The sequence below is a fragment of the Stenella coeruleoalba genome (genome assembly GCF_951394435.1).
Source record: "Stenella coeruleoalba genome assembly, chromosome: 11".
NCBI lineage: Eukaryota > Metazoa > Chordata > Mammalia > Artiodactyla > Delphinidae > Stenella > Stenella coeruleoalba.
Genome location: NC_137157.1, coordinates 92,350,222 through 92,373,717, shown reverse-complemented (window position 1 = coordinate 92,373,717; position 23,496 = coordinate 92,350,222). Strand labels below are relative to the sequence as shown.

The window sequence follows — 23,496 nt, the reverse complement described above, 5'->3', positions numbered from 1 at the left end:
TGTGTGTTTTCAAGGCTCATCCTCGCGCATCCACATTGCAGCATGTATCGGTGCCTCATACCTTTTCATTGAGGAATAATACTCCCTTGAATATAAATACCACAATTGGCCAGCCATTCATCCACTGTTGAACACTTGGGTTGTTTCCACTTTTTGACTACTAAGAATAACGCCTTTAGGACAGAACGTTACTGCACGAGTTTTCGTGGGGACACACGGTGTCATTTCCGGTGGGATTGCGGCCATATGGTAACTCTATGTCTAATATCGGAACTGTCAAATGGTTTCCAGAAGGAGCTGCACCATTGTGCATTCTTAGGTTTTTTGTTTGTTTTGTTTGGGGGGGGTGAATTTTTAAAATAAACAGGGTTTCCTCGGTGTCTATGAGGAGGGCCTGCTCCCAGGGCCCCTCCTTCAGGTCCGCCTCTGCGGGGCTCCTAGGGTCCCCTCCCTACGCCCGGACCGCTGGAACCCAGGGACCAAAACATTGTGGGAAACGTAGTTTCGGCCCCTCCTGCGTAGCGCTCGCCGGCAGGAAAACGGACGCCTTTCTTGAGGCTCTGTGGACATCGTAGTTTCCTTTTTGGTTCGCCGCGCAGAGACCGCGGTAACGAAAGCTACAATCCCCAGAATGCCGCGGTGCTACGGCAGCCGAAGCGGCCAATCCGCGCGCCGCGCTGCCGCCCTCTCTCCGGTCCGGGCCTCTCTCCAGGGCGTCTGTAAACACAGCCAGAGCCTGTCATGGAGGGGGAGGAGGAGGCGGCCGCGGCGAAGGGAGGCGTTCTGCGCCGCCTCCAGGGTCCGCTCTGCCATCCCTGAACTGGTCCCTCGTCCCCGTGACTGTGGCATCAGGGAAGCGAACTGTTAGGCGAGAGGAGGAGGCAGTCAGAACCTTATCCCGTTCTTTCCCCGGGGCTGGGGCCGGGCCGGGCCAGGCCGGCTGAGCCGGGGGAGGGCCGGGGGAGGGAGCGCCCGGCCGGGCTGGCCTGTCTGCCGAGATGGATGACAGTAAGGTAAGTCCCGGGGTTTGCACGCGCAGCTGCTGCAGCCGCCGCCTGCTTGTCGCTAAGTGCCCGCCGCTGAGCCTCAGCCCCGTAACCCACGCAGCACCCAAGAGACACCGGCCTTAGACATCTCTGCGCCTCCAGCTATGACCCCAGCTACCCAGACAGGAATTGAGGGAACAGCGGGCTGCGTTCTTCCAGCAAGGGCCCACTCCTCTGGAAAATCACACCCAGGGCAAGCCTGTTGGTCAGCTTTTCCAGGTAGTGTAAACCCTAGTCCTCCCGAGATAAGTGAAGAAACTACTGTGCTTTTTCTTTTGGCCTTCCTTTGCCCCCACCCAGCGTTTCTCCACGTTGGAGACCTTAACTAGGGCACCCTGAACCGGCCCTGTTCCCCTTGACGGTCCCCCTTTCTTCTCCCAGGCTCCCTTACTCAATGCCCCATTCATATAATCGGTTCACTCCCCCTCTGAGCTGTTCTGCTAAGCTCCTGTTGCTATTCGTCCAGCGTCTGGAATCTAACCTCCTCTAGAAAGCCTTCTCCAAGAAAAGGAATGAATTCCTTCTTGTTAATCTATCTTAATATTCCATCCCCATCCCCCTTTCCCTATCCAGATCACTTATCCCTATGATGATAAGATGACCGACAGTATTCATTATTGGTTAATTCATATAGTTTATGTATAACCTTTGTCTATCCGCGTTAGTGTTGTCTAGTTATATGTCATGAAGATAGTGATAGTTTATTCATCATCAGCTTATCGATGTTTTAGAGTGTTTAGGAAGTTGGACTTTTTTTTTTTAAGGAATCAGACTCTAGAGTTTGCCAGTTTTCAAAATAGACACTCTTCCCTATGCTTTCCAGAGGTCTTACTTTCCACACTCTCTGGCATGCCGCTTGTGATAGCTTTTTCCTTCATTTGGGTACCCTTTCCCCCTCCATCTAACCAGTAACATTTTGCTGCTATCAAGTTTTTGTTTCACCTATCCTCAGAGAGATTGAAAAAATTTCCATCTTCTCTGTGCTGCTTCTGTTATTCTACCTTATCTCCTCTTCCTGTTCCTGCAGAAGGCTCCGAGAGAAATGCAAGCAGGGAAAGCCCAAGGCAGTACTCTGGAATCAGGACTCACTAGAGGAAGCTTATTTGTGAAGTAGCAAACCCCTCCTAATAGGAAGTGGTATTTCCCAGACAGAAAGGAGGAGTTCTGAAAGTTTTCCAGAAAAATCAGAAGAGAATTTTCCATAACAACCTTTGCTAGCTTGATCTTTCAGTGTTAATTTTGAAATTAAGTCCAAATACTGTATCCACTATCTTTCCTAGATATGGCTGGGAAAGGATGCTAAAGCAACATATTCTTTTATGTCCTCGGTTTGAGACTCTCACAGTATATTCTACATAATTTTCAGTTGTTTCTTTTTTGAACCTTTGAAACATGTAATAACTTTCTCAGAGTCTTCAGTAATCTCAAATAAATTCAAGAAAAATACATAGGATTTTGAGTTATCTTATCTACCTATAAAATAACATAGGACTTATTTCTAGAAACAGGCAAGCTCTAGTGGAAGGTATAAAGTGTTATGGTTTTGCCTAAAGACTTAAGTTAATTTTGGGGGCTAGGCTTTTCATAACTTCTTAGAATGTTCATAGCTAAGCAAAACGAATTCAGTACTCATTCTTTATTAATTCATTGTATTGTGACGGTATTTAAAAACCAGCAGTTTCTTCAATCTTTAATGATTACGGAAAAGAAAAACCACTTCAGATGTCTCTGGATGGATAGTGCCTCTGTGAATACACTACTTTCACTTTGAATACATGTCGTAGCTGTGGTTGAGTAATATTTAAATGCCACGTACAGCAAGACTGGACTGCTCTTTCAGCAGTCAGGCGGTATGAAACAGTCTTTTAAAAAGGCTCCTAGGCCTGCCTTTCCCTGTGCTCTAGTTGTTACAGTCCTGCAAAATTGTATTCTCCTAGTAGATACCTACATACTCACACACAAAACACACTTTTCCCTCACATTATGTATGGGTGATGGAGTCTCAGGTTCCATTTTCCCCTGTATAAGGGGATAGTTGAGGCTTGAAAGTATATGGTGGTTGTGCTGGTGAGAGCATAAAAGATGACAAACTGGCTGACAGCAAGGCCAGGGCAACAGGAAGAGGACAAAGTGGGCAGGTGCAGCAGTTACAGAGAGGCAGTATTTGAATGAGCAGGTCAGGAAACATGATGATGATGTGATGAATCCCTTTATAAAGATTCTGTATTTTGAGTTGTTTTCATCAGTGGTGGTGAATGAGTTTGCCAAGAGCTTTCCACCTTCTGCCATCTAGTTTCCTGGAGTCAGGGCAGGACAGTTTTGAATGGGAGTGCAGCTTTGCCTTCCAGGTAGGTAGCAATGTGCCTGTTATGTTACATCATAGAGTACTGGTTAATAGTGATTGAATTGAATTGGAACAGAGTGGCATTAAGGAGACTGCCCTAGATGTACCTGGGCTTTATTAATCAGTTTGCTCTATTGAGCCAGCCAGCCAGAGTATACAGACTACAGCTAAGGGGAAAAATAACGCAAGAGACAGACTGGGCTTGGGGAAGTGCTAAGTAGCAGATCTCAAATTCTGATTGAATAGATTTCTACTTAGGCTAGTTGGGAAGCCAAAAATGTTGGCTAAGTTATTTAACCTTTTTGAGCTTCCATTCTGTCTGTTAGATGGTCAGTACCTTCTTCCCAGGCTTTGCTGAGGATTAGAGATAATGCATATGAAGCATCGAATAGAGTCTAACACGTGACAGGCACTCAGAAAATATTATCCTTATCATATTACCTGTCAGGGACTTCCTCGGTCTTTAACACAGTGCAGTAGGCACCTGAGATGCTCATTTAGTAATTTTTAAGTGTGCGCTGTTGCATGGCATTTGCAGCTGTGTTTCCCCCATGCTACCCTCTGCTCCTAACTATGCCCCACACTGGGACAGGGACAACGGGATGGGGCATGAAATGACCTTAAACTGTGCCCTTAACTGTCAGATTGTGTGAGAAAGGTAGTGTCCTGAGTCTACCTGCTTGTCCACCACTAAGAAAAAGCGCTTGTTTTTATGAAAGCCTCTTCTCCCTAACGTGCTGCGTTCAATTACAAAAAAAACTGAAATGTGTTATTTTCAGAGGCTTTGATCATAGAGGGTTTCTTATTTTCTATTTGACTTTCATGTTTATCGAATGAATGAATGAGTAACTTGAAATATCCTAGACCAGCTGTGTTCCTGCCGCAGACTAAGCTGGTAAAAGACCACCATTCTGTATTGCCCAGCCTGACAGTTTAGGGCACCAAGTTCCAGCTGAGGGACTGGTGAGAGAGCGTGTCAGCCACTGGCCACAGGATGCTAAGATGAGCTGCCCTTCTCCTCCATACTTTCTTTCCACCTGTGCTCCACATGATTCTTTGAAAATGAGGTTTCTTATACCTTCCTTACCCCTTCGGTGAGTACTGCTGGTTCTCACAAAAATTTTAACCCGGCCAAAAATCTCTTTGACGTTCCCAGAGCTGTCCTTTGGCCCCTGAAGTCCCTCCTGTCGGCCCCTTAGCCATCTTTTGCTATAGTTGGAACTACCTTCCTTGGGCAGTGCCACGGAGCCCAGAGAATTTCTTCCTTTTCTGTTCTCCTGCTCTATCCATGCTTTCCATGATAGCAAGACAGAAGAGCCAGCTCGTTTACCAAACTAGACAGTAGATATTCATGTTTTAAATGTGCCTTCCTTACCTGCGCAGGCTACGGGTACATTTTAACTAGGGTACCTCTACAGATATCAGTTGAAATCTAAGTTTAAATAACCTCATTCAGAATGTTTTGCTCTTTAAGGTTTTCCTAAAAGTTTGTTCATTTATTCATTCATCGTCAAACATTTGTTAGACACCTAATATGTATGTAATACGAGGCATTGTGCTAGAGATACAAAGACAGGTAAGAGTTTGTAATTATTCTCAGGAGCTTATGTTTCAGTGGGCTAGACAGACATACAGAAAAATAATTACAACGTGGTGAGGTAAGAAATGAGGGCAGTCATGGCAAAGTGCTTTGGGGGCACTAAGAATGGATGCCTGACTGGGTATGTCAGACATGGGTTCACACAGTAGGAATGAATCTGTAAAGAAGAATAGGATTCCCTCAGAAAATGGGAAAGAGGGAACGTCCTATACTAAAGCATATTGCACTGGGAAATAAGTATTTTGCTACAAGCTAGAGCAGGAATTGGGGAATTTTCTTTAAAGGGGCAGATAGTAAATATTTGTGGGCCATGTGACTGATCTGTCGCAATTAACTCTACCACTGCAGCGTGAAAGCAACTGTAGGCAGAATGTAATGAATGGATATGGCTGTGTTCTGATAAAACTTTATTTCCCCAAACAGGCAACAGGCTGGCTTTGGCTTGCCAGTTGGGCTGGAGTTTACTGATCCCTGAGCTAGAGCATAAGGCACAAGTAGAGGTGTGGGCAGAGATAAGGATGGACGGATAATCAGGGGCCAGATCATGATTTGCTTGGCAAGTTAAGCTCAGAAATTTGGGCCAGTATTTTTCAAAGTGTGAAATAAAGAAGACTGAATCAGAATTTTGGGGAACAGGGCCTGGGAATTTGAATTTTGTTTGAAAACCAAGGCACCATAGTTGTTGAGGAGCTATTAAAGGATTTTAAAGCAAAGGTGATGATATCAGATTTGTGTTTTCAAAAAAAATGTTCATGGCTATATGGAGACTGGATTAGGGTAAAGATGTAGGAACTGGAACAAGACTAGAGGCAGATGGTCCAATCAGGAAGGGATATAGATTTTGGCATATAACCAGAGTTCAAATCTAATTTCCGCCACTTAAAGCTATTATGACTTTGGACAGATTATTATTTTTTTATTGAAGTATAGTTGATTTACAGTACTGTATTAGTTTCAGGTATACAGCAAAGTGATTTAGTTATATATATATATATTTTGGATTATTTTACATTATAGGTTATTACAAGGTATTGAATATGGTTCCCTGTGCTACACAGTAAATCCCTGCTGCTTATCTATTTTGTGTATAGTAGCATGTATCTGATAATCCCATAATCCTAATTTATCCCTACCCCCCTCCCTTTTCCATTTGGTAATCATAAATTTGTTTTCTATGTCTGTGAGTCTGTTTCTGTTTTGTATATAGGTTCATTTGTATTATTTTTTGATTCCACATTAAGTGATATCATATAATATTTGTCTTGGTCTGACTTACTTCACTACGTATAATATTCTTTAGGTCCATCCATGTTGCTGCAAATGGCAATATTTCATTCTTTTTTATGGCTGAGTAATATCCCATTGTATGTATATATATACCGCATCTTCTTAAGCCAGTAATCTGTTAATGGGCACGTGGGTTGTTTCCATGTCTTGGCTGTGGACTGCCATAGTGCTGCTGTGAACACTGGGTGCATATATCATTTTGAATTAGAGTTTTCCTCTTTTCCAGATATATACCCAGGAGGGGGGTTGCCGGATCATATGGTAGTTCTATTTTTGTTTTTTTAAGGAACCTCCATACTGTTCTCCATAGTGGCTGTATCAATTTACATTCCCACCAACAGTGTAGGAGGATTTCCTTTTCTCCACACCCTCTCCAGTATTTATTATTTGTAGACTTTTTGATGATAGCCATTCTGACAGATGTGGGGTGATACCTCATTGTGGTTTTGATTTGCATTTCTCTAATAATAAGCGATGTTGAACATCTTTTCATGTGCTTGTTGGCCATCTGTATGTCTTCTTTGGAGAAATGTCTATTTAGGTCTTCTGCCCATTTGTTGTTTGGGTTTTTGTTTTTTCGGTATTGAGTTATGTGAGCTGTTTAATATTTTGGATATTAACCCCTTGTCATTCGCATTGTTTGCAAATATTTTCTCCCATTCTATAGGTTGTCTTTTTTGTTGATGGTTTCCTTTGCTGTGCAAAAGCTTTAAAGTTTGATTAGGTGCCATTTGTTTATTTTTGCTTTTATTTCTTTTGCCTTGGGAGACTGACCTGAGAAAATACTGCTATGGTTTATGTTGGCCAATTATTTTAATCTTTTCAGAACTGTATTTCTTTACCTATAATTGGATGTGTTAATAAAGCCTTATTGAGTTAGTGTGAGAATTAAATGTTATATATGTATTAAAACAAACTTAGTACATAATGGGTTCAAAATAAATGCTGGTCCTCTGTGACTCCTCACCAGCTTGGTTAGATTGCTCAGAAGAAAGGCCTGAGCTGAAGACCATGCTAGAGACCATTACAAGGTAGGTTGTGGTTGATGCAGCGTGCATAAAATCCTTGAAGGATGAAGACGGTGGACAGAAGAGAGAGCTAAAGAGACAGAACCCTGGAAAACTGTAAAATGATCAGAAGAGGCCAAGGAATATGACTCAGCACAATAAACTGAAAAGGAGAGGTTAGTGATACAGGAGAACCAGGAAAAAAAAGGTTGTTATTCCATGTGTAAGTAGTGAAAAAGTATCCATTGGACTTCAAAAACAGGAGATTGTTTATGAACCTAGCATGAGAAGTTTCAACAGAGTGATGGGGCAGAAGCCAAAACGTAGCGGTTGGGGAAGAGTGGGTGGTAAAGAAGCAAAGACAGTTAAGTATACAGGCCGACCTCTCAGAGATACTGTGGGTTCATTTCCAGACTACTGCAGTAAAGCAAATATGTAATAAAGCAAAGTCACATGAATTTGTTGGTTTCCTAGTACATATAAAAGTTATGTCTACATTATACTGTAGTCGATTAAGTATACAATAGCATTATGTCTAAAAAAAAAAGTACATACCCTACTTAAATAATACTTTACTGCCAAAAAATGCTCCATCATCCAACAATGCAGGATTGCCATAAACGTTAAGTTTGTAAAAAAATGCAGTAAAGTGAAGCACGATAAAATGAGATATGCCTGTAGGCCACTCTTACTGAGTCAGTTTGTAACAGTTTGGGGCATTGCTAAAATACATGTATTATATTTAGCTTCAAACAGTAATAGCTGGGGAAGGGGAGGATTAGGGGTCGGGAGAGGAGAGGCAGGAGTTACAGTCAGAAATGCCTGCTTTATCTTGTTTCTCCTCTGTTGATGAGAAAAACTGACCGAAGTGTTAGCAGCAGGAAGATGTGATTAGACTTTCTCTCTTTCTGAAGATCTGGTAAATAAGAAAAGAGAAGAAGCCTAACCAACAGCTGTGAAGGAAGTTATGGGAGCCTTGACACCAAATGAAAGTATAGCTGCTTGTTTTTTTCTTTAAAGTGGTAAAGAGCAGTGGCTGGCCGCATTCATATCTATCTTATTTTTCTTTAATCGATGGCAGATAACGTTTCACTTTATGTTTTCAAAAGAAAAGTGAAACAAGCTTTCCTGCTATTTTCCTTCTTAGCTGGGGCTGATGCTGCCACTTCATGTAAATGCAGTAATTCTCTTAGACTTAACAACTTGAAACTTCTATGTGTCGCCTTAAGAATTAGAGCATTAGGGGACCTCCCTGGTGGCGCAGTGGTTAAGAATCCGCCTGCCAATGCAGGGGGACATGGGTTCGAGCCCTGGTCCAGGAAGATCCCACATACCACAGAGCAACTAAGCCCGTGCGCCACAACTACTGAGCCTGCACTCTAGAGCCCACGAGCCACAACTGCTGAGCCCACGAGCCACAACTGCTGAAGCTTGCGTGCCTAGAGCCCGTGCTTCTCAACAAGAGAAGCCACCACAATGAGAAGCCCGCGCACCGCAATGAAGAGTAGCCCCCACTCGCTGCGACTAGAGAAAGCCCGCGCCCAGCAATGAAGACCAAACACAGCCATAAATAAATAAATATATTTTTTAAAAAAAGAATTAAGAGCATTAGGATGTAAATAAATGCTAAAAGAGTGGTAAAATAATAAGAGTTATTGATTGGTTTTTGAGATTTTATATCCCTTATGAGAGAGGTTTGGTTTTCTTTTTTTTATCAACTTCTATTAGCTGGTGGTAGTGGTGGTCATGGTAATACCAATTTAAATTAAATTGCAAAATATTGCTAATTTTTCTTTGCATTTATTCATCCAGTTATCAGTCTTTTAATAAATGCCTTTTAAATGCCTGGCTCTGGGCCAGATACAGTGGGGATTGGAATAGAAAACACAGCTTCTGTGCCTGCGGTGCACACATCACTTGGGGAGATAGAACTTAAATCTGTGAGGCCGCTAAAAATAACCAGTATACCGTGTAAATTCAGCGTGAAGGTGACTATGTGTTCCAGAGATTCGGAGACGAAAAATAATGTGTGGACAGAAGGTGACTGTCAGCAAGAGCTTCACAGAAAGAGGGCCAGGGCTGGCCCTGACCAAAGGGAGCATAATATTTGCAGGTTTGGATCGGGCGGCAGGGGCGGGGGTGGAGAGGGAGCGTTTAGAGAAATGGTGAGTATAGGTAGGAGTGCAGGGCGTGGGGTGAGCTCCCCAAGGACACAGGCATGACTTGTCGGGAAAAACGAAAGAGAAAATTGGCTCGGTGAGCAGGAGCCTGGATGTAGTGGGCTGAATGGTGGCCTCTAAAAAGATACCTCCATGTGCTAATGGAACCGGTCCCCTTATATGGTAAAAGAGTGAATATTATATGGCCAAAAATGTGACTTAGTTAAGTATTTGAGAGGAGGAATTTATCCTGGGTTCTCTGGGTGAACCCTAAATCCAATGGCAAGTGTCCCCCTAAGAGTGAGGCAGAGGGGGATTTGACAGACAGTTGTGGAGGCAGTGTGACCACAGAGGCAGAGGCTGGATCGACGTGGCCACAAAGGAAGGAATGCTCACAGCTGCCAGCAGCCGGAAGAGGCGAAGGATGGCTTCTCCCCTAGGGCCTCTGGAGGGGGTGCAGCAGCCCTGCCAGCTTTCTGGCCTCCAGAGCAGAGAGAGTACATTTCTGTTGTTTTAAGCCACCAACTTCATGGTGGTTGTTACAGCAGCTACAGGAAGTCAGTATTCTGGATTTGGTGACTGGTAAGCAGTGCTGAGCCAGAGGCCTTCCCTTGAGCTGGAGCGTGACATGGCCAAAGGGCCGTTAAAGTTTGTTCTCTCTAGAATGATCAGGTATTACCTTTTCACAATGAAAAAAAAATACACTAAAGTTATTTTAATAAGCTGAAAAGAAAGGCTAACTTGGCAGTTCTTTGCAAGACAGATTAACCAGGGAAGTAAGGATGGAAAAGGAGGGATGGGAGGGAGACCCACTGGGAAACCCACGGCAATACTCTGTAAGTAGGGTAGTAATGTAGGTAGTAGGAATAGAGAAGAAGAGCTGAATCAGACATGTTGTAAAGGAATAAACTGGCATGACTTCAGTGGGTGGGCACAGAGAGTCGCCAATAGCAGAGGGAAATTTCAGAGACGCATAAAATGAAAAAATTCGTTAGTTAACCTCCTCACCGCTGCCCTCCATCAAGTGACTAATGTCACAGTGAGCTGGATTAAATGAATCCAGTCATTAAATGAATGACTATATAGCATTAATATAGCACTGCATTTAAAGCATCTGTCAGCTTTAGAGCCTTTTCAGGGAGTTATATGTTCAGGTTAATGAGTCCTACCTAGGAATCTAGAAGGGAAATAGTCACGCTTGATGAGAGTGAGTCAGCTTGTGACAACTGAGCATCTTGAGTCAGTTGCTGTGATGCTAATCAGGGGGCTTGGGTTCTATCTAGATTTTATATCCATGAAATAAAGAGATCACTATGCTTATCTGTGTGTGTGTGTGTGTGTGCATCCCTCTCCCAGCAGGACTCCTGTATGTACTGATATCCTGCCCTTTATAATGGTGTTTATTTCATGTCTGCTGCATTTCAGAAGTCTAATAAATATATTAAAGATAAGGACCCTGGGCTTCCCTGGTGGCCCAGTGGTTGAGAGTCCGCCTGCCGATGCAGGGGGCACGGGTTCATGCCCCGGTCCGGGAAGTTCCCACATGCCGCGGAGCGGCTGGGCCCGTGAGCCATGGCCGCTGAGCCTGCGCGTCCGGAGCCTGTGCTCCACAACGGGAGAGGCCACAACAGTGAGAGGCCCGCGTACCACAAAAAAAAAAAAAAAAAAAGATAAGGACCCTATCTTCTTACATTAATATTCCTAGAGTTTGACAGTGTTTGGGGCAAAGTGAGTGTTCAATAAATCATTGTTAAATAAGAAATTAAATTTCCCCTCTTTACCTGAAAAAGATGAGGATAACAGTGTTAACCTCCCCTGGTGTGAAATAACGTGAGCCTGACACGTGGAGGCCTAGCTCAAGGCCTTGCCCGCAGTGAGTGCTTGCTCCTTGCACGCCCAGATTTAGCTCTGAATTTGTTTTTGTTGTTTGTTCCTAAAAAGCCAAAGTAAAATGATCCAAGAATCTTTGGAATAGGATTTAATCTGGACACTAGAGTCCTCCTCATTGGAAGAAGCCCCTAAAGGGCATCTACAATCACACCTCTGCTTTCCACAGACGTTAAACCCGTTGACTGGGGAGCCTGTGGCATCAGGAGCTCCCTCTTGGCTAAATGCAGTAGTTTTATCTTAATTCTCAGCCTTTTAAAACTCATAAATTAGGAGCTTTATGCTTGACCCCTCCCCTCCCTCGTGGTCTTTCTCATCTGCTTGTGTCTCTGCGCCACCTTGATTCTTCCTTTGCTGCTATTCTTTCTGCCTCTAAGGTTCATGTCATTTTTTAAAATAGCCCATACCATAAAATTCATCCTTTTCAAGTATATAATTCTGTGACTTTTTAGTGTATTCACACAGTTGTACAATGATCACCACTATCTAATTCCAGAACATTTTCATCACCCCAAAAGAAACCCTTATAAACGAACTGTTATACTCATATAATGGAATGTTATTCATATTATTTAGCAATAGAAAGAAACGAGCTATTAAGCTACAAAAAGGTGTGAGGGAACTTAAATACATATTGCTAAGTGAAAGAAGCCAGTTTGAAAAGGCTACGTACTATATGACTCCAACTATCTGACATTCTGGAAAAGGCAAAACTGTAGAGTAATAAAGGTCAGTGGTTGCCAAGGGTTCACGGGAGAGGGAGGAATAGGTGGAGTGCAGGGGATTTTTAGGGATTTTAATATTCTGTATTATACTCTAATGGCAGATATATGACACGATGCATTTGTCAAAACCCATAGAATTGTACAACACAAAGAGTGAACCCTTAAGTAAACTATGGACTTTACTTATTAATAATATATCAACATGGGGTTCATCAGTTGTAACAAATGTACCACACTAGTGCAAGATGTTAATAGGTGAAACTGTGCAGGCAGAGAGAGAGGGGATATATGGGAACTCTGTACTTTCTGCTGAATTTTCCTGTGAACTGAAAACAGCTCTCAAATACAAAGTCTATTAATTAAAAACAAAACAAAAAAACCTTTAGCAGTCACTCCCTATTATCTTCTTCTCCTTCCAGCCTTAAGCAACCACGAATCTACTTTCTGTTGCTATAGATTGCCTATTCTAGACATTCCATGTACATGGAATCATATAGTATGTGGCCTTTTGTATTTGGCTTCTTTCACTTGGCATCATGTTTTCAAGGTTCATCCATGTTGTACCATGTATCAGTACTCCATTCCTTTTTATGGCTGCATAATATTCCATTGTATGGATGTACCACATTTTGTTATCCATTCATCAGTTGATAGATATTTGGGTTGTTTCCATTTTTTAGCTATCATGAACAATGGTGCTCTGAACATCTGTGTACAAGTTCTTATGTGACATATGTTTTCATTTCTTTTGGGGATACACCTAGAAGTAGAATTGCTGAGTCACATGGTAATTCTGTGTTTAATATTTTGGAGGAACTGCCAAACTGTTTTCCAAAGTGGCCACCATTTTACATTCCCAACAGCAATGTATGAGGGTTCCATTTCTCCACATCTATACCAGTTCTTGTTCTTGGCTGTCTTTTTGATTATATAGCCATCCTAGTGGGTTTAAAGTGGTATCTCATGATTCTGATTCACATTTCCCTAATGACTAATGATGTTAAGCATTTTTTCATATGCTTATTGGCCATTTGTATATCTTCTTTGGAGAAATGTCTATTCAGATACTTTGCCCACATTCTAATTGGATTATTTATATTTTTATTGTTGAGTTGTGAGTGTTCTTTATATATTCTGGATGTAAGTCCCTTATGTATGATTTACAAATATTTTCTCCTAGTGGATTGTCTTTTCACCTTGATGGTGTCCTTTGAAGCAGAACATTTTTAATTTTGTGAAGTCCAATTTATTTTTTCTTTTGTTGCTTGTGAGGTCATACCTAAGAAACCATTGCCTAATCCAAGGTCACAAAGATTTATTCGTATGTTTTCCTCTAAGAGTTTTATAGTTGCCTCTCTTACATTCAGACCTTTGTTCTGAGTTAATCTTTGTGTATGGCATGTTGTAGGAGTGCAAGTTAATTCTTCTTTGTAGATATCCAGTTGTTCCAGCACTGTTTATTGAAATGACTATTCTTTCCTCATTTCTCTACTGTTTTGGCACCTTGTTGAAAATCAATTGACCGTAAACATAAAGGTTTATTTCTGGATGCTCAATTCTTTTCCATTGATCTATATGTCTGTCCTTGTGCCAGTACCACACTATCTTGATTAGTGTAGCTAATAAGTTTTGAAATCAGAAAGTGTGAGTCCTTCATCTTTGTTCTTTTTCAAGATTGCTTTGGCTTTTTTGGGTCCATTGTATTTCCATATGAATTTTAGGATTATCTTGTCAATTTCTGCAAATGTCAGCTGGAATTTTGATAGGAATTGTGTTGATTCTATAGCTCAGTTTGGGGAATATTGTCATCTTAACAATATTAAGTCTACCAATCCATTAACATGGAATGTCTTTCTTTTTATTAGGTCTTCTTTAATTTCTTACAGTGATTTTTGTGGCTTTCAGTATATGTCTTGCACTTTTTTCTTTTTTTAATTTTAGGCTGAGTTGGGTATTAGTTGTGGCACGTGGGATCTTTGTTGCGGCATGCGGTATCTTTCGTTGCGGTGCATGGGCTTTTCTCTAGTTGCTACATGCAGGCTCTCTAGTTGTGGTGTGCAGGCTCCAGAGCGCATGGGCTCTGTAGCTGTGGCGCGCGGGCTTAGTTGCCCCATAGCATTTGGGATCTTAGTTCCCTGACCAGGAATCAAACCCATGTCCACTGCATTGGAAGGCAGATTCTTAACCACGGGACCACCAGGGGAGTCCCTGCACTTATTTTATTAAGGTTATTCCTAAGTATTTTATTCTTTTTGATGATATTCTAAATGGAATGTTTTCATTTTCAGCTTGTTCATTGTATATAGAAACACAACTGATTTTTGTATATTGACCTTGTGTCTTGCAACTTTGTTCAACTCATTTATGAGCACTAATAGTTTTTTTGTGGATTCCTTAGGATTTTTTATATATAAGATCATATCACCTTCAAATAGAAATAGTTTTACTTTTTCCTTTGTAATCTGAATGCCTTCTCTTTCTTTTTCTTGCCTAATTGCTGTGGCTAGAACCTCCAGTACAATGTTGAATAGAAGTGACAAGAGAAGACAAAAATCCTTGTTTTGTTTCTGATCTTTGAGGGAAAGTATTCAATCTTTCACCTTTAAATGATGTTAGCTGTGTTTTTTTTCATAGATGCCCTTTACCAGGTTGAAGAAGTTCCCTTCTATTCCTAGTTTTTTGAGTGTTTTGGTTTTTCTAAAATCATATAAGGGTGTTGGATTTTTTTTTTTTTAATTGGCATTGGGTCTTCGTTGCTGCGCACAGGCTTTCTCTAATTGCGGCTAGTGGGGGCTACTCTTCGTTGTGGTGCGTGGGCTTCTCATTGCAGTGTCTTCTCCTGTTGCAGAGCACGGACTCTAGGCATGCGGGCTTCAGTAGTTGTGGCACATGGGCTTAGTTGCTCCGCGGCATGTGGGATCTTCCCGGACCCCAGGGCTCAAACCTAAGTCCCCTGCATTGGCACGCAGATTCTTAACCACTGTGCCACCAGGGAAGCCCCAGGGTGTTGGATTTTGTCAAGTGCTTTTTCTGAGTCTATTGAGATGAACATGTAATTTTTGTCCTTTTTCCTATTGATATGGTGTATTACAGTAATTGATTTTCAGTTGTTAGACCAACCTTTATTCCTGGGATAAATCACATAGTTATGGTAGCTAGTCCTCTTTATATGCTGTTAGATTTAGTCTGCTTGTATTTTATTGAAGACTTTTCCATCTGTATTCGTGAGGCATACTGGTCTATAGTTTTCTTATGATATCTTTGGTTTGGGTATTAGGCTAATATTGGCTCATAGGATGAACTGGGAAATGTTCTTTCCTCTTCCGCTTTTTGGAAGAGGTTTTAAAAGAATTAGTGTTAATTTATTAAATGTCTGGTAATTTACCAGTGAAGTCACCTGGACTTGTCTTTATGGGAATTTTTTTGATTACTTTTTCAGTCTCTTTATTTGTCATAGGTCTTTTTAGATTTTCTATTTCTTCTTGAGTCAGTCTTGCTACTTTGTGTCTTTCTAGAAATTTGTCCATTTCAACTAGGTTATCTAGTTTTTTGGCAATTTTTCATAATATTCCCGTGAAACCATTTTTACTTTGGTAAAGGTAATAGTGATGTCTTCTCTTTCAGTCTTGAGTTTAGGATTCTGAATGTTTTCTCTTGGTCAGTCTAGCTAATGGTGTGTCAATTTTGTCGGTCTTTTTGAAGAACCAACTTTTGGTTTTATTGATATTTTTTTCCCTGTTGTTTTTCCATTCTCTGTTTTATTTATCTCTAGTCTGATATTTATTATTTCTTTCCATCTACTTGTTTTAGGTTTAATTTGCTCTTCTTTTTCTAGTTTCTCAGGGTAGAAAGTTAGGTTATTGATTTTAAAATCTTTCTTCATTTAGGTGTTTATGGCTACTTCTGAGCACTGCTTAAGCTGTATCTCATAAAGTTTTGGTATATTGTGTTTTCCTTTTCATTCATCTCCAAGTATTTTTCTTATTTCCCTTGTGATGTCTTCTATGACTCAATGGCTACTTAGGAATGTCTTTTGTGTTTTATCTGTCATATTTATTAAATACTTACTGTGTACTAAGGTAAAATATGACAGAGTCCTTGGTGCTTACTTTCTAAAAATCATGACCTTTAGCTTTAGCTTATCTCAAAGTGTTAAAAACAGATAGTTAACAGAAAAGTAGGACCTTCATTCTTACTTTAACGTTTTTAACATATAATGAAGACAGACTTAGAATTGCAGAGGCCCTGCTGAAATCTAACATCTCTAATATCCTACCTTTGTGAAATAAGTTCCCTGTGTAGGGCAAGACAAAATCAATGGCTGGCAGGTTGCTTTTCTTGGTGGTGTGGGTTAGGGAGACAGGCCTTGTGAGTGTTTCCCTTAGGACCTTTTCTCTGCAGCTCACAAATGTGTTTTGGGGAGGAAGAGGAGGTAAAATGGATAGCCAATAAAGAGGTACCATGTTACAATAACAGCTATTTAAATTTTCATGTGGCCCTATGTCGGTAGAAATAAAACTACAACAGAAAAGAAGTTAAATTGGGGGGTTATTTTCATAGTTTTCTTCTTGGCGTTTGTGTTGGTGCGTAAAAATCAGTACTTTTATTTAGCCACATTAATGTGCTTCCTCACAGAATAAGAGAGAGCAAGGGGACAATGTGGTTATCACTGAGTGTGAAAATTCTAAGAAACATTGGTAAGACTAATTTTTGGCTCAGACATATTTAAGGAATTTGTGGGGTTGATTTCAGTTTTAGTTTCTGGTTCCTCATTTCTTTTCTTTCTTTTAAAATACAGCATGTATTTCTTTTTTTTTAATTAACTAATTAATGTATTTTGGCTGCGCTGAGTCTTAGTTGCGGCATGCAGGATCTTTAGTTGTGGCATGTGAACTCTTAGTTGTGGCATGCATGTGGGATCTAGTGCCCTGACCAGGGATTGAACCTGGGCCCCCTGCATTGCGAGTGTGGAGTCTTAGCCACTGGACTACCAGGGAAGTCCCCTGGTTCCTCATTTCTTATTAACTTCCCTTATCTGTTCCCCAATCTTTATGGCTTATGAAATATGTAAAGTTCAGTTGTTAAGGCAACTAGTATACTAACCTATATTTGTATAATACCCTTTTTTTTCTAAAAAAGTGCTTTCATACATTATTTTACTTAAGATTTATAATAATCCTGTGATGTGTTTCACTCTCTTGAAAACTGGCATGCTAATCAGATTTTAGCTGACACCAAAAGCCAATAATTCAGTCTATTACTGAGGAAAAATTAAGCTAGAGAAGTGGTGGTTATGTGGTCTTAAATATAATTTTACAGATGACATAAAATGCAGGAACCCTGGAGTCATTTACTGTGCCTTTCTAATTTAAAAAAAGGAATAAAATAGTTCCAGTTTAAATATTTTGCTACCATGAAAATAAACAAAGGGCTATACCTTTTGTTTGATTTTTATGACTATGCTAGGTTTGTGTAAAAAATCAGTGAAGTCTGTGCAGTACACTGTGTCCTCTTGCTGGCTTCTCAAAGGCAGCCGTTCCTGAATTCCATTCCTGAATTAATTAAAAACAGCAATATATAAGGTATTGGATTATAGTGAGTGGTATGTGACTGATGACTCATTTTACTACATAAAGAATAGATGTGATTACCATTTATTTCACTATAGACATGATTTTAGGCGATAAATATATTGCTTTTTAAAGACTATCAATAGCAAATACACTTTGTTTTAATCTAGGGTGATTTCAAAATACTTTATTGAAATTGTGCAGTTGATATAATATAGGCATAATTTAAAATTTAGCCCATAGTAATATTTGGATCAACTAGTTATCCTTCAAGTGCTAATCATATATTTGATTTTGAAAAAAAGTTTCCTGAGGTATATATTATTATATTGGAATCAAAACGTGATGAGACAGAATAGGAAAGCTTTGAAAGACCAGTTTTTGAAAAGTTAAAACTAATTTGGGAGTAGTACTGAAGCAGCTAGCTTTTAAGATGGTGGTGGAAAGGATTTTCTTCCAGAGCCTCAGAGCCTCAGTCTCATTTCAGAGCCACCCTATAAAATGCTAGATGCAGTGGTTCGCCGTCTTGTTATGACAGTTTCTGGTAAATGTAGCTGATTAACATTTGAAGTTTGGTTTTCCTGACCCAACCATGATACCAAGTAAAGATCTGATCTTTATAGGGTACTGTGCATTGTTGGTTTATGGTATTAATAGTGATTCCAAACACACAAACAAATTAGAGTTTTTATATCCAAATGGAGATTGATCCTTTTAGTTTTGTTACCTGGTAAGACTTCTGCATTTATTCCAATGATTTGCCAGTGTTTGAGTTTTGCATCTTCTCTTTTAGAATTGCCTCTAAAGCCTCAACAATATTCCTTTCAGTACACTAAAGTAGTGACATTTTTATTCTCTGAGGGTAATTTTCAGAAAGACCTAGACATCATTTGGAGCCTCGTCAGATAAACAAAGCGGACCATCAGATTGGGAATTTAAAGAATAACGTATCATTCGAAAGTAATACGGCGAAAGTAATATTGTGTTGTGGCTTGTAAGAAACTGGCTCCAAAAGCAGTTTCCAAGAAAGCTTATTCATTGGAATAAATTTACCCCTTTCAAAGTGACTCCTTTAAAGGAAATTCATTTGATGTATAAGTTCAGTTTCATGTATTTAAAATTCATCATCTTTATCTCATAGTTACATCTTATATAAGAACTTGGGGAGGTTCCAAAGCTAAACAGTGAAGAACATTAAATTACTCTGGCAGTCACCAAAAAACTGTGCCTATGCAGATAAATGAATAACAGGGATATTGAGAGGATGTCTATGACACCAGAGGGAGCAGGTAGAAATCTCCTGAGACAGTCTAGGGTTATAATTATAGACTTGTAAAGGCAGGAGACAATTATCCTGAAGATTTCAGGGACTTCTGTGTGTTCCCTTGGGCTCAACAAATTTGAAGAGGGAATTGATAGGCAAATTGTTTCGGATTCTTATTTATTTATTTATACACATAATTTTTATACAAATTTTATGTTTTTCTAATTGTAAATATTTAAAAATCATAAAAAATACAGATGAGAAAAAAGCTTTTTATAATCACACCTATCAGAGAAATCCTCACTGACTTTTTTTTTTAATAGATCTTTATTGGAGTATAATTGCTTCCCAAGACCGTGTTAGTTTCTGTTGCACAACAAAGCGAATCAGCCATATGCATACACGTGTCCCCATATCCCCTCCCTCTTGAGCCTCCCTCCCATCCTCCCTATCCCACCCCTCTAGGTCATTGCAAAGCACCGAGCCGATCTCCCTGTGCTATGCGGCTGCTTCCCACCAGCCAGCTATTTTACATTCGGTAGTGTATATATGTTGATGCTGCTCTCACTTCGCCCTCCCACCCCATGTCGTCAAGTCCATTCTCTATGTCTACCTCTTTATTCCTGCCCTGCAACTAGGTTCATCAGTACCACTCTTTTTTTTTCTTTTTTTTAGATTCTATATATATGTGTTAGTGTACGGTATTTGTTTTTCTCTTTCTGACTTACTTCACTCTGTATGACAGACTCTAGGTCCATCCACCTCACTACAAATAACTCAGTTTCATTTATTTTTCTGGCTGAGTAATATTCCATTGTATATATGTGCCACATCTTCTTCATCCATTCATCTGTTGATGGACATCTAGGTTGGTTCCATGTCCTGGCTATTGTAAATAGTGCTGCAGTGAACATTGTGGTGCATGTCTCTTTTTGAATTATGGTTTTCTCAGAGTATATGCCCAGGGGTGGAATTGCTGGGTCATATGATAGTTCTATTTTTAGTTTTTAAGGAACCTCCATACTGTTCTCCACAGTGGCTGTATCAATTTACATTCTCACCAACAGTGTAGGAGGGTTCCCTTTTCACCACACCCTTTCCAGCATTTATTGTTTCTAGCTTTTTTGATAATGGCCATTCTGACCGGCGTGAGGTGATACCTCATTGTAGTTTTGAGTTGCATTTCTCTAATAATTAGTGATGTATTTTTAAATTTCTTCAGTGATCTCTTGGTTATTTAGTATCAGTTAGATCTGTCTGGTCTGTTGTGTCATTTAAAGCTTGTGTTTCCGTATTTATTTTCTGTTAGGATGATCTGTCCATTGGTGTAAGTGGGGTTTTAAAGTCCCCTCCTGTTATTGTGTTACTGTCAGTTTCTCCTTTCATGGTTGTTAGCATTTGCCTTATGTATTGGGGTGCTCCTGTGTTGAGTGCATAGACATTTATAATTGTTATATTTTCTTCTTGGATTGATCCTTTGATCATTATGTAGTGTCCCTCCTTATCTCTTCTAACAGTCTTTATTTTAAAGTCTATTTTATCTGATACGAGTATTGCTACTTCAACTTTCTTTTGATTTCCATTTGCATGGAATATCTTTTTCCAACCCTTCACTTTCAGTCTGTATGTGTCCCTAGGTCTGAAGTGGGTCTCTTGTAGACAGCATATATATGGGTCTTGTTTTTGTATCCATTCAGTCAGTCTGTGTCTTTTGGTTGGGGCATTTAATCCATTTACATTCAAGGTTATTATTGATATGTATGTTCCTATTACCATTTACTTAATTGTTTTGGGTTTGTTTTTGTGGGTCTTTTTCTTCTCTTGTGTTTCCTGCTTAGAGAAGTTTCTTTAGCATTTGCTGTAAAGCTGGTTTGGTGGTGCTAAATTCTCTTAGCTTTTGCTTGTCTGAAAAGCTTTTGACTTCTCCATCGAATCTGAATGCGATCCTTGCTGGGTAGAGTAATCTTGGTTGTAGGTTTTTCTCTTTCATCACTTTAAGTATATCCTGCCACTCCCTTCTGGCCTGTAGAGTTTCCACTGAAAAATCAGCTGATAACCTTACGGGGATTCCTTTGTATGTTATTTTTTGTTTTTCCCTTGCAGCTTTTAATATTTTTTCTTTGAATTTAATTTTTGTTAGTGCAATTAATTTGTGTCTTGGTGTATTTTTCCTTGGGTTTATCCTTTATGGGACTCTGTACTTCCTGGACTTGGGTGACCATTTCCTTTCCCATGTTAGGGAAGTTTTCAACTATAATCTCTTCAAATGTTTTCTCAGACCATTTCTTTTTCTCTTCTTCTTCCAGGACCCCTATAATTCGAATGTTGGTGCATTTAGTGTTATCCCAGAGGTCTCTGAGATTGTCTTCAATTCTTTTCATTCTTTTTTCTTTATTCTGCTCCTCAGCAGTTATTTCTACCATTTTGTCTTCCAGCTCATTTATTCGTTCTTCTGCCTCAGTTATTCTGTTATTGATTCCTTCTAGTGCATTTTTCATTTCAGTTATTGTGTTGCTCATCTGTGTTTGTTCTTTAGTTCTTCTAGATCTTTGTTAAACATTTCTTGTATTTTCTCAGTCTGTGCTTCCATTCTATTTCCGAGATTCTGGATCATCTTTACTATCGTTACTCTGAATTTTTTTTCAGGTAGATTGCCTATTTCCTCTTCATTTATTTGGTCTTGTAGGTTTTTACCTTGCTCCTTCATCTGTGACATATTTTTGTGCCATCTCATTATTATTATTTTTTTAATGTGTGGAATTGTGTTCTTGTCTTACTGGTTGTTTGGCCTGAGGCTTCCAACACTGGAGCTTGTAGGCTATTGGGTAGAGCTGGGTCTTGGTGCTGAGATAAGGAACTCTGTGAGACCTCACTCCAGTGCTGGGGTCTGAGGTTCTCTGTTAGTTGTCTGTTAGTTCCTGGGGTCTGAGGTTCTCTGTTAGTCTAGTGGTTCGGACTCGGAGCTCCCACCACAGGAGCTTCCCCCCGACCCTGGGCTGGCGAATCAAGGACCCGCAAGCCATGTGGGATGGCAAGAAAAAAAAAGGAGAAAAATAATAAAGTAAAAAATAAAATTAGACGAAGAAACTAACAAATATGTTAGAAAGAATGTAAAAATATAGGTATGTCAACAACCGGAAGGTATATCAGTACCACAATAGTAACAGAGGGAAAGGAAAAAAAGGGGAGGGGGGAAGGCCTTGGCTGTGGAGGGCGGGGCCTAAACAAGGGTGAGTTTTGGGCAGTGGGCGGGGCCAATGCTCAGGACCCACGGGGCTGGAAAAGGCCCTGGGTGCTGTTGGGGGTGGGGCTTAGGCTCAAGGAACAGAAGGGGCACAGGCATGCCCCCCACCCCAGTCTCAGAGGGCACGGGACCTCACCTGGGAGCCCAGCAGGCTCCCTGCATCTGAGTGGGCTGGGCGATGGCCCTCCACTCCTCTCCTGCTCTTCTTGGAAGAGTCCCTCCCACCTGCCTCTTCTGATTTCCCTGGCCTCAGGGGCGCTGATCCTGTCTGGCCTCCACTTCTCCTACCCCCTTCGGTCCCCCTACGTCCTACCAGTTCACTTTGGGTTTCCTCCCATCTCCTTAGGGGTCAGAGTTCCCCCACCAGTGGCCGTCAGGCACCCTAGTTGTGGGGAGACGCTAACTCCACGTCCTCCCACACTGCCATCTTGATTCCTCCCCGCCACTGACCTTTTACGATCCTTTCTTCTATGTGTTGTTTTATAAGATTGAGATCATACTGAACTTAATTTTCAATATTTTGTCTTACTTATTAAGTCAATAAAAATTCTATGTGAACAAAATATTTAATGGCAGTCTTTTAGTTTTTTACTATCTAGCTACATATGGTTCATAAAGTTTACTGTTAAGCTCTGTAAAGTTTATTATTAAAACGAGTTTATTATTGAAGAAATAATGAAAACTTATACTATTTTCTTCTCTCACATTCATGGTATCAAAAATATCAGAAAAAGAAATTATGAAGCAAAGAATCATAAGGCATTTGATGGGATTATGCTTTCTTAGTTCCACAGGCTCCATTTATTGGTTATTTGTAAATGTTTTCCTTGCTAATATGCAGCTGCAGTCACTTTCCTAGACCCAGAACTAGGAAAAAAATTAACTGTTTCTCTCTCTTGCTGAAGGTTGTTGGAGGTAAAGTGAAGAAGCCCGGCAAACGTGGTCGAAAGCCAGCCAAAATTGACTTGAAGGCAAAACTCGAGAGGAGCCGGCAGAGTGCAAGAGAATGCCGGGCCAGAAAAAAACTGAGATATCAGTATTTGGAAGAGTTGGTATCCAGTCGGGAAAGAGCCATTTGTGCCCTCAGAGAGGAACTGGAAATGGTAAGAAAGTCTGTCAATAAACGCATGAAACAATCAACCTAAGCTATATTAAAACATGAAGATACCAGTTTTTAGCTATCCAGTTGACGAACGTGGGAAAGCATGTTCATCTGTTAGCCAGCACATAGGCAAATAAGCATCTTCATACATTGCGGGTGGGAGTGGAAAGTGACTGTTTCTTTAAGGGATTGTTTATGACAGGAAAAAAACATCGAAAATAACCAAAATGTTCAGCAGTAGGGGATTGGTCAAATTATACT

The 23,496-nt window shown here is 40.4% G+C and overlaps 1 protein-coding gene across 2 annotated transcripts in view; it reads left to right on the top strand.

Moving 5' to 3' along the window:
• The first annotated feature begins 704 nt into the window (after positions 1-704).
• Positions 705-23,496, top strand: part of CREBL2 (cAMP responsive element binding protein like 2) — a 55,237-nt gene continuing 32,445 nt past the window's right edge. For both annotated transcript variants that reach the window (XM_079937637.1, XM_079937638.1), the window contains exons 1-2: positions 705-1,013; positions 23,039-23,236. In XM_079937637.1, the coding sequence (XP_079793763.1) occupies positions 999-1,013; positions 23,039-23,236 (213 nt within the window). In that variant the 5' untranslated portion in view covers positions 705-998. The remainder of the gene's footprint in view (positions 1,014-23,038; positions 23,237-23,496) is intronic.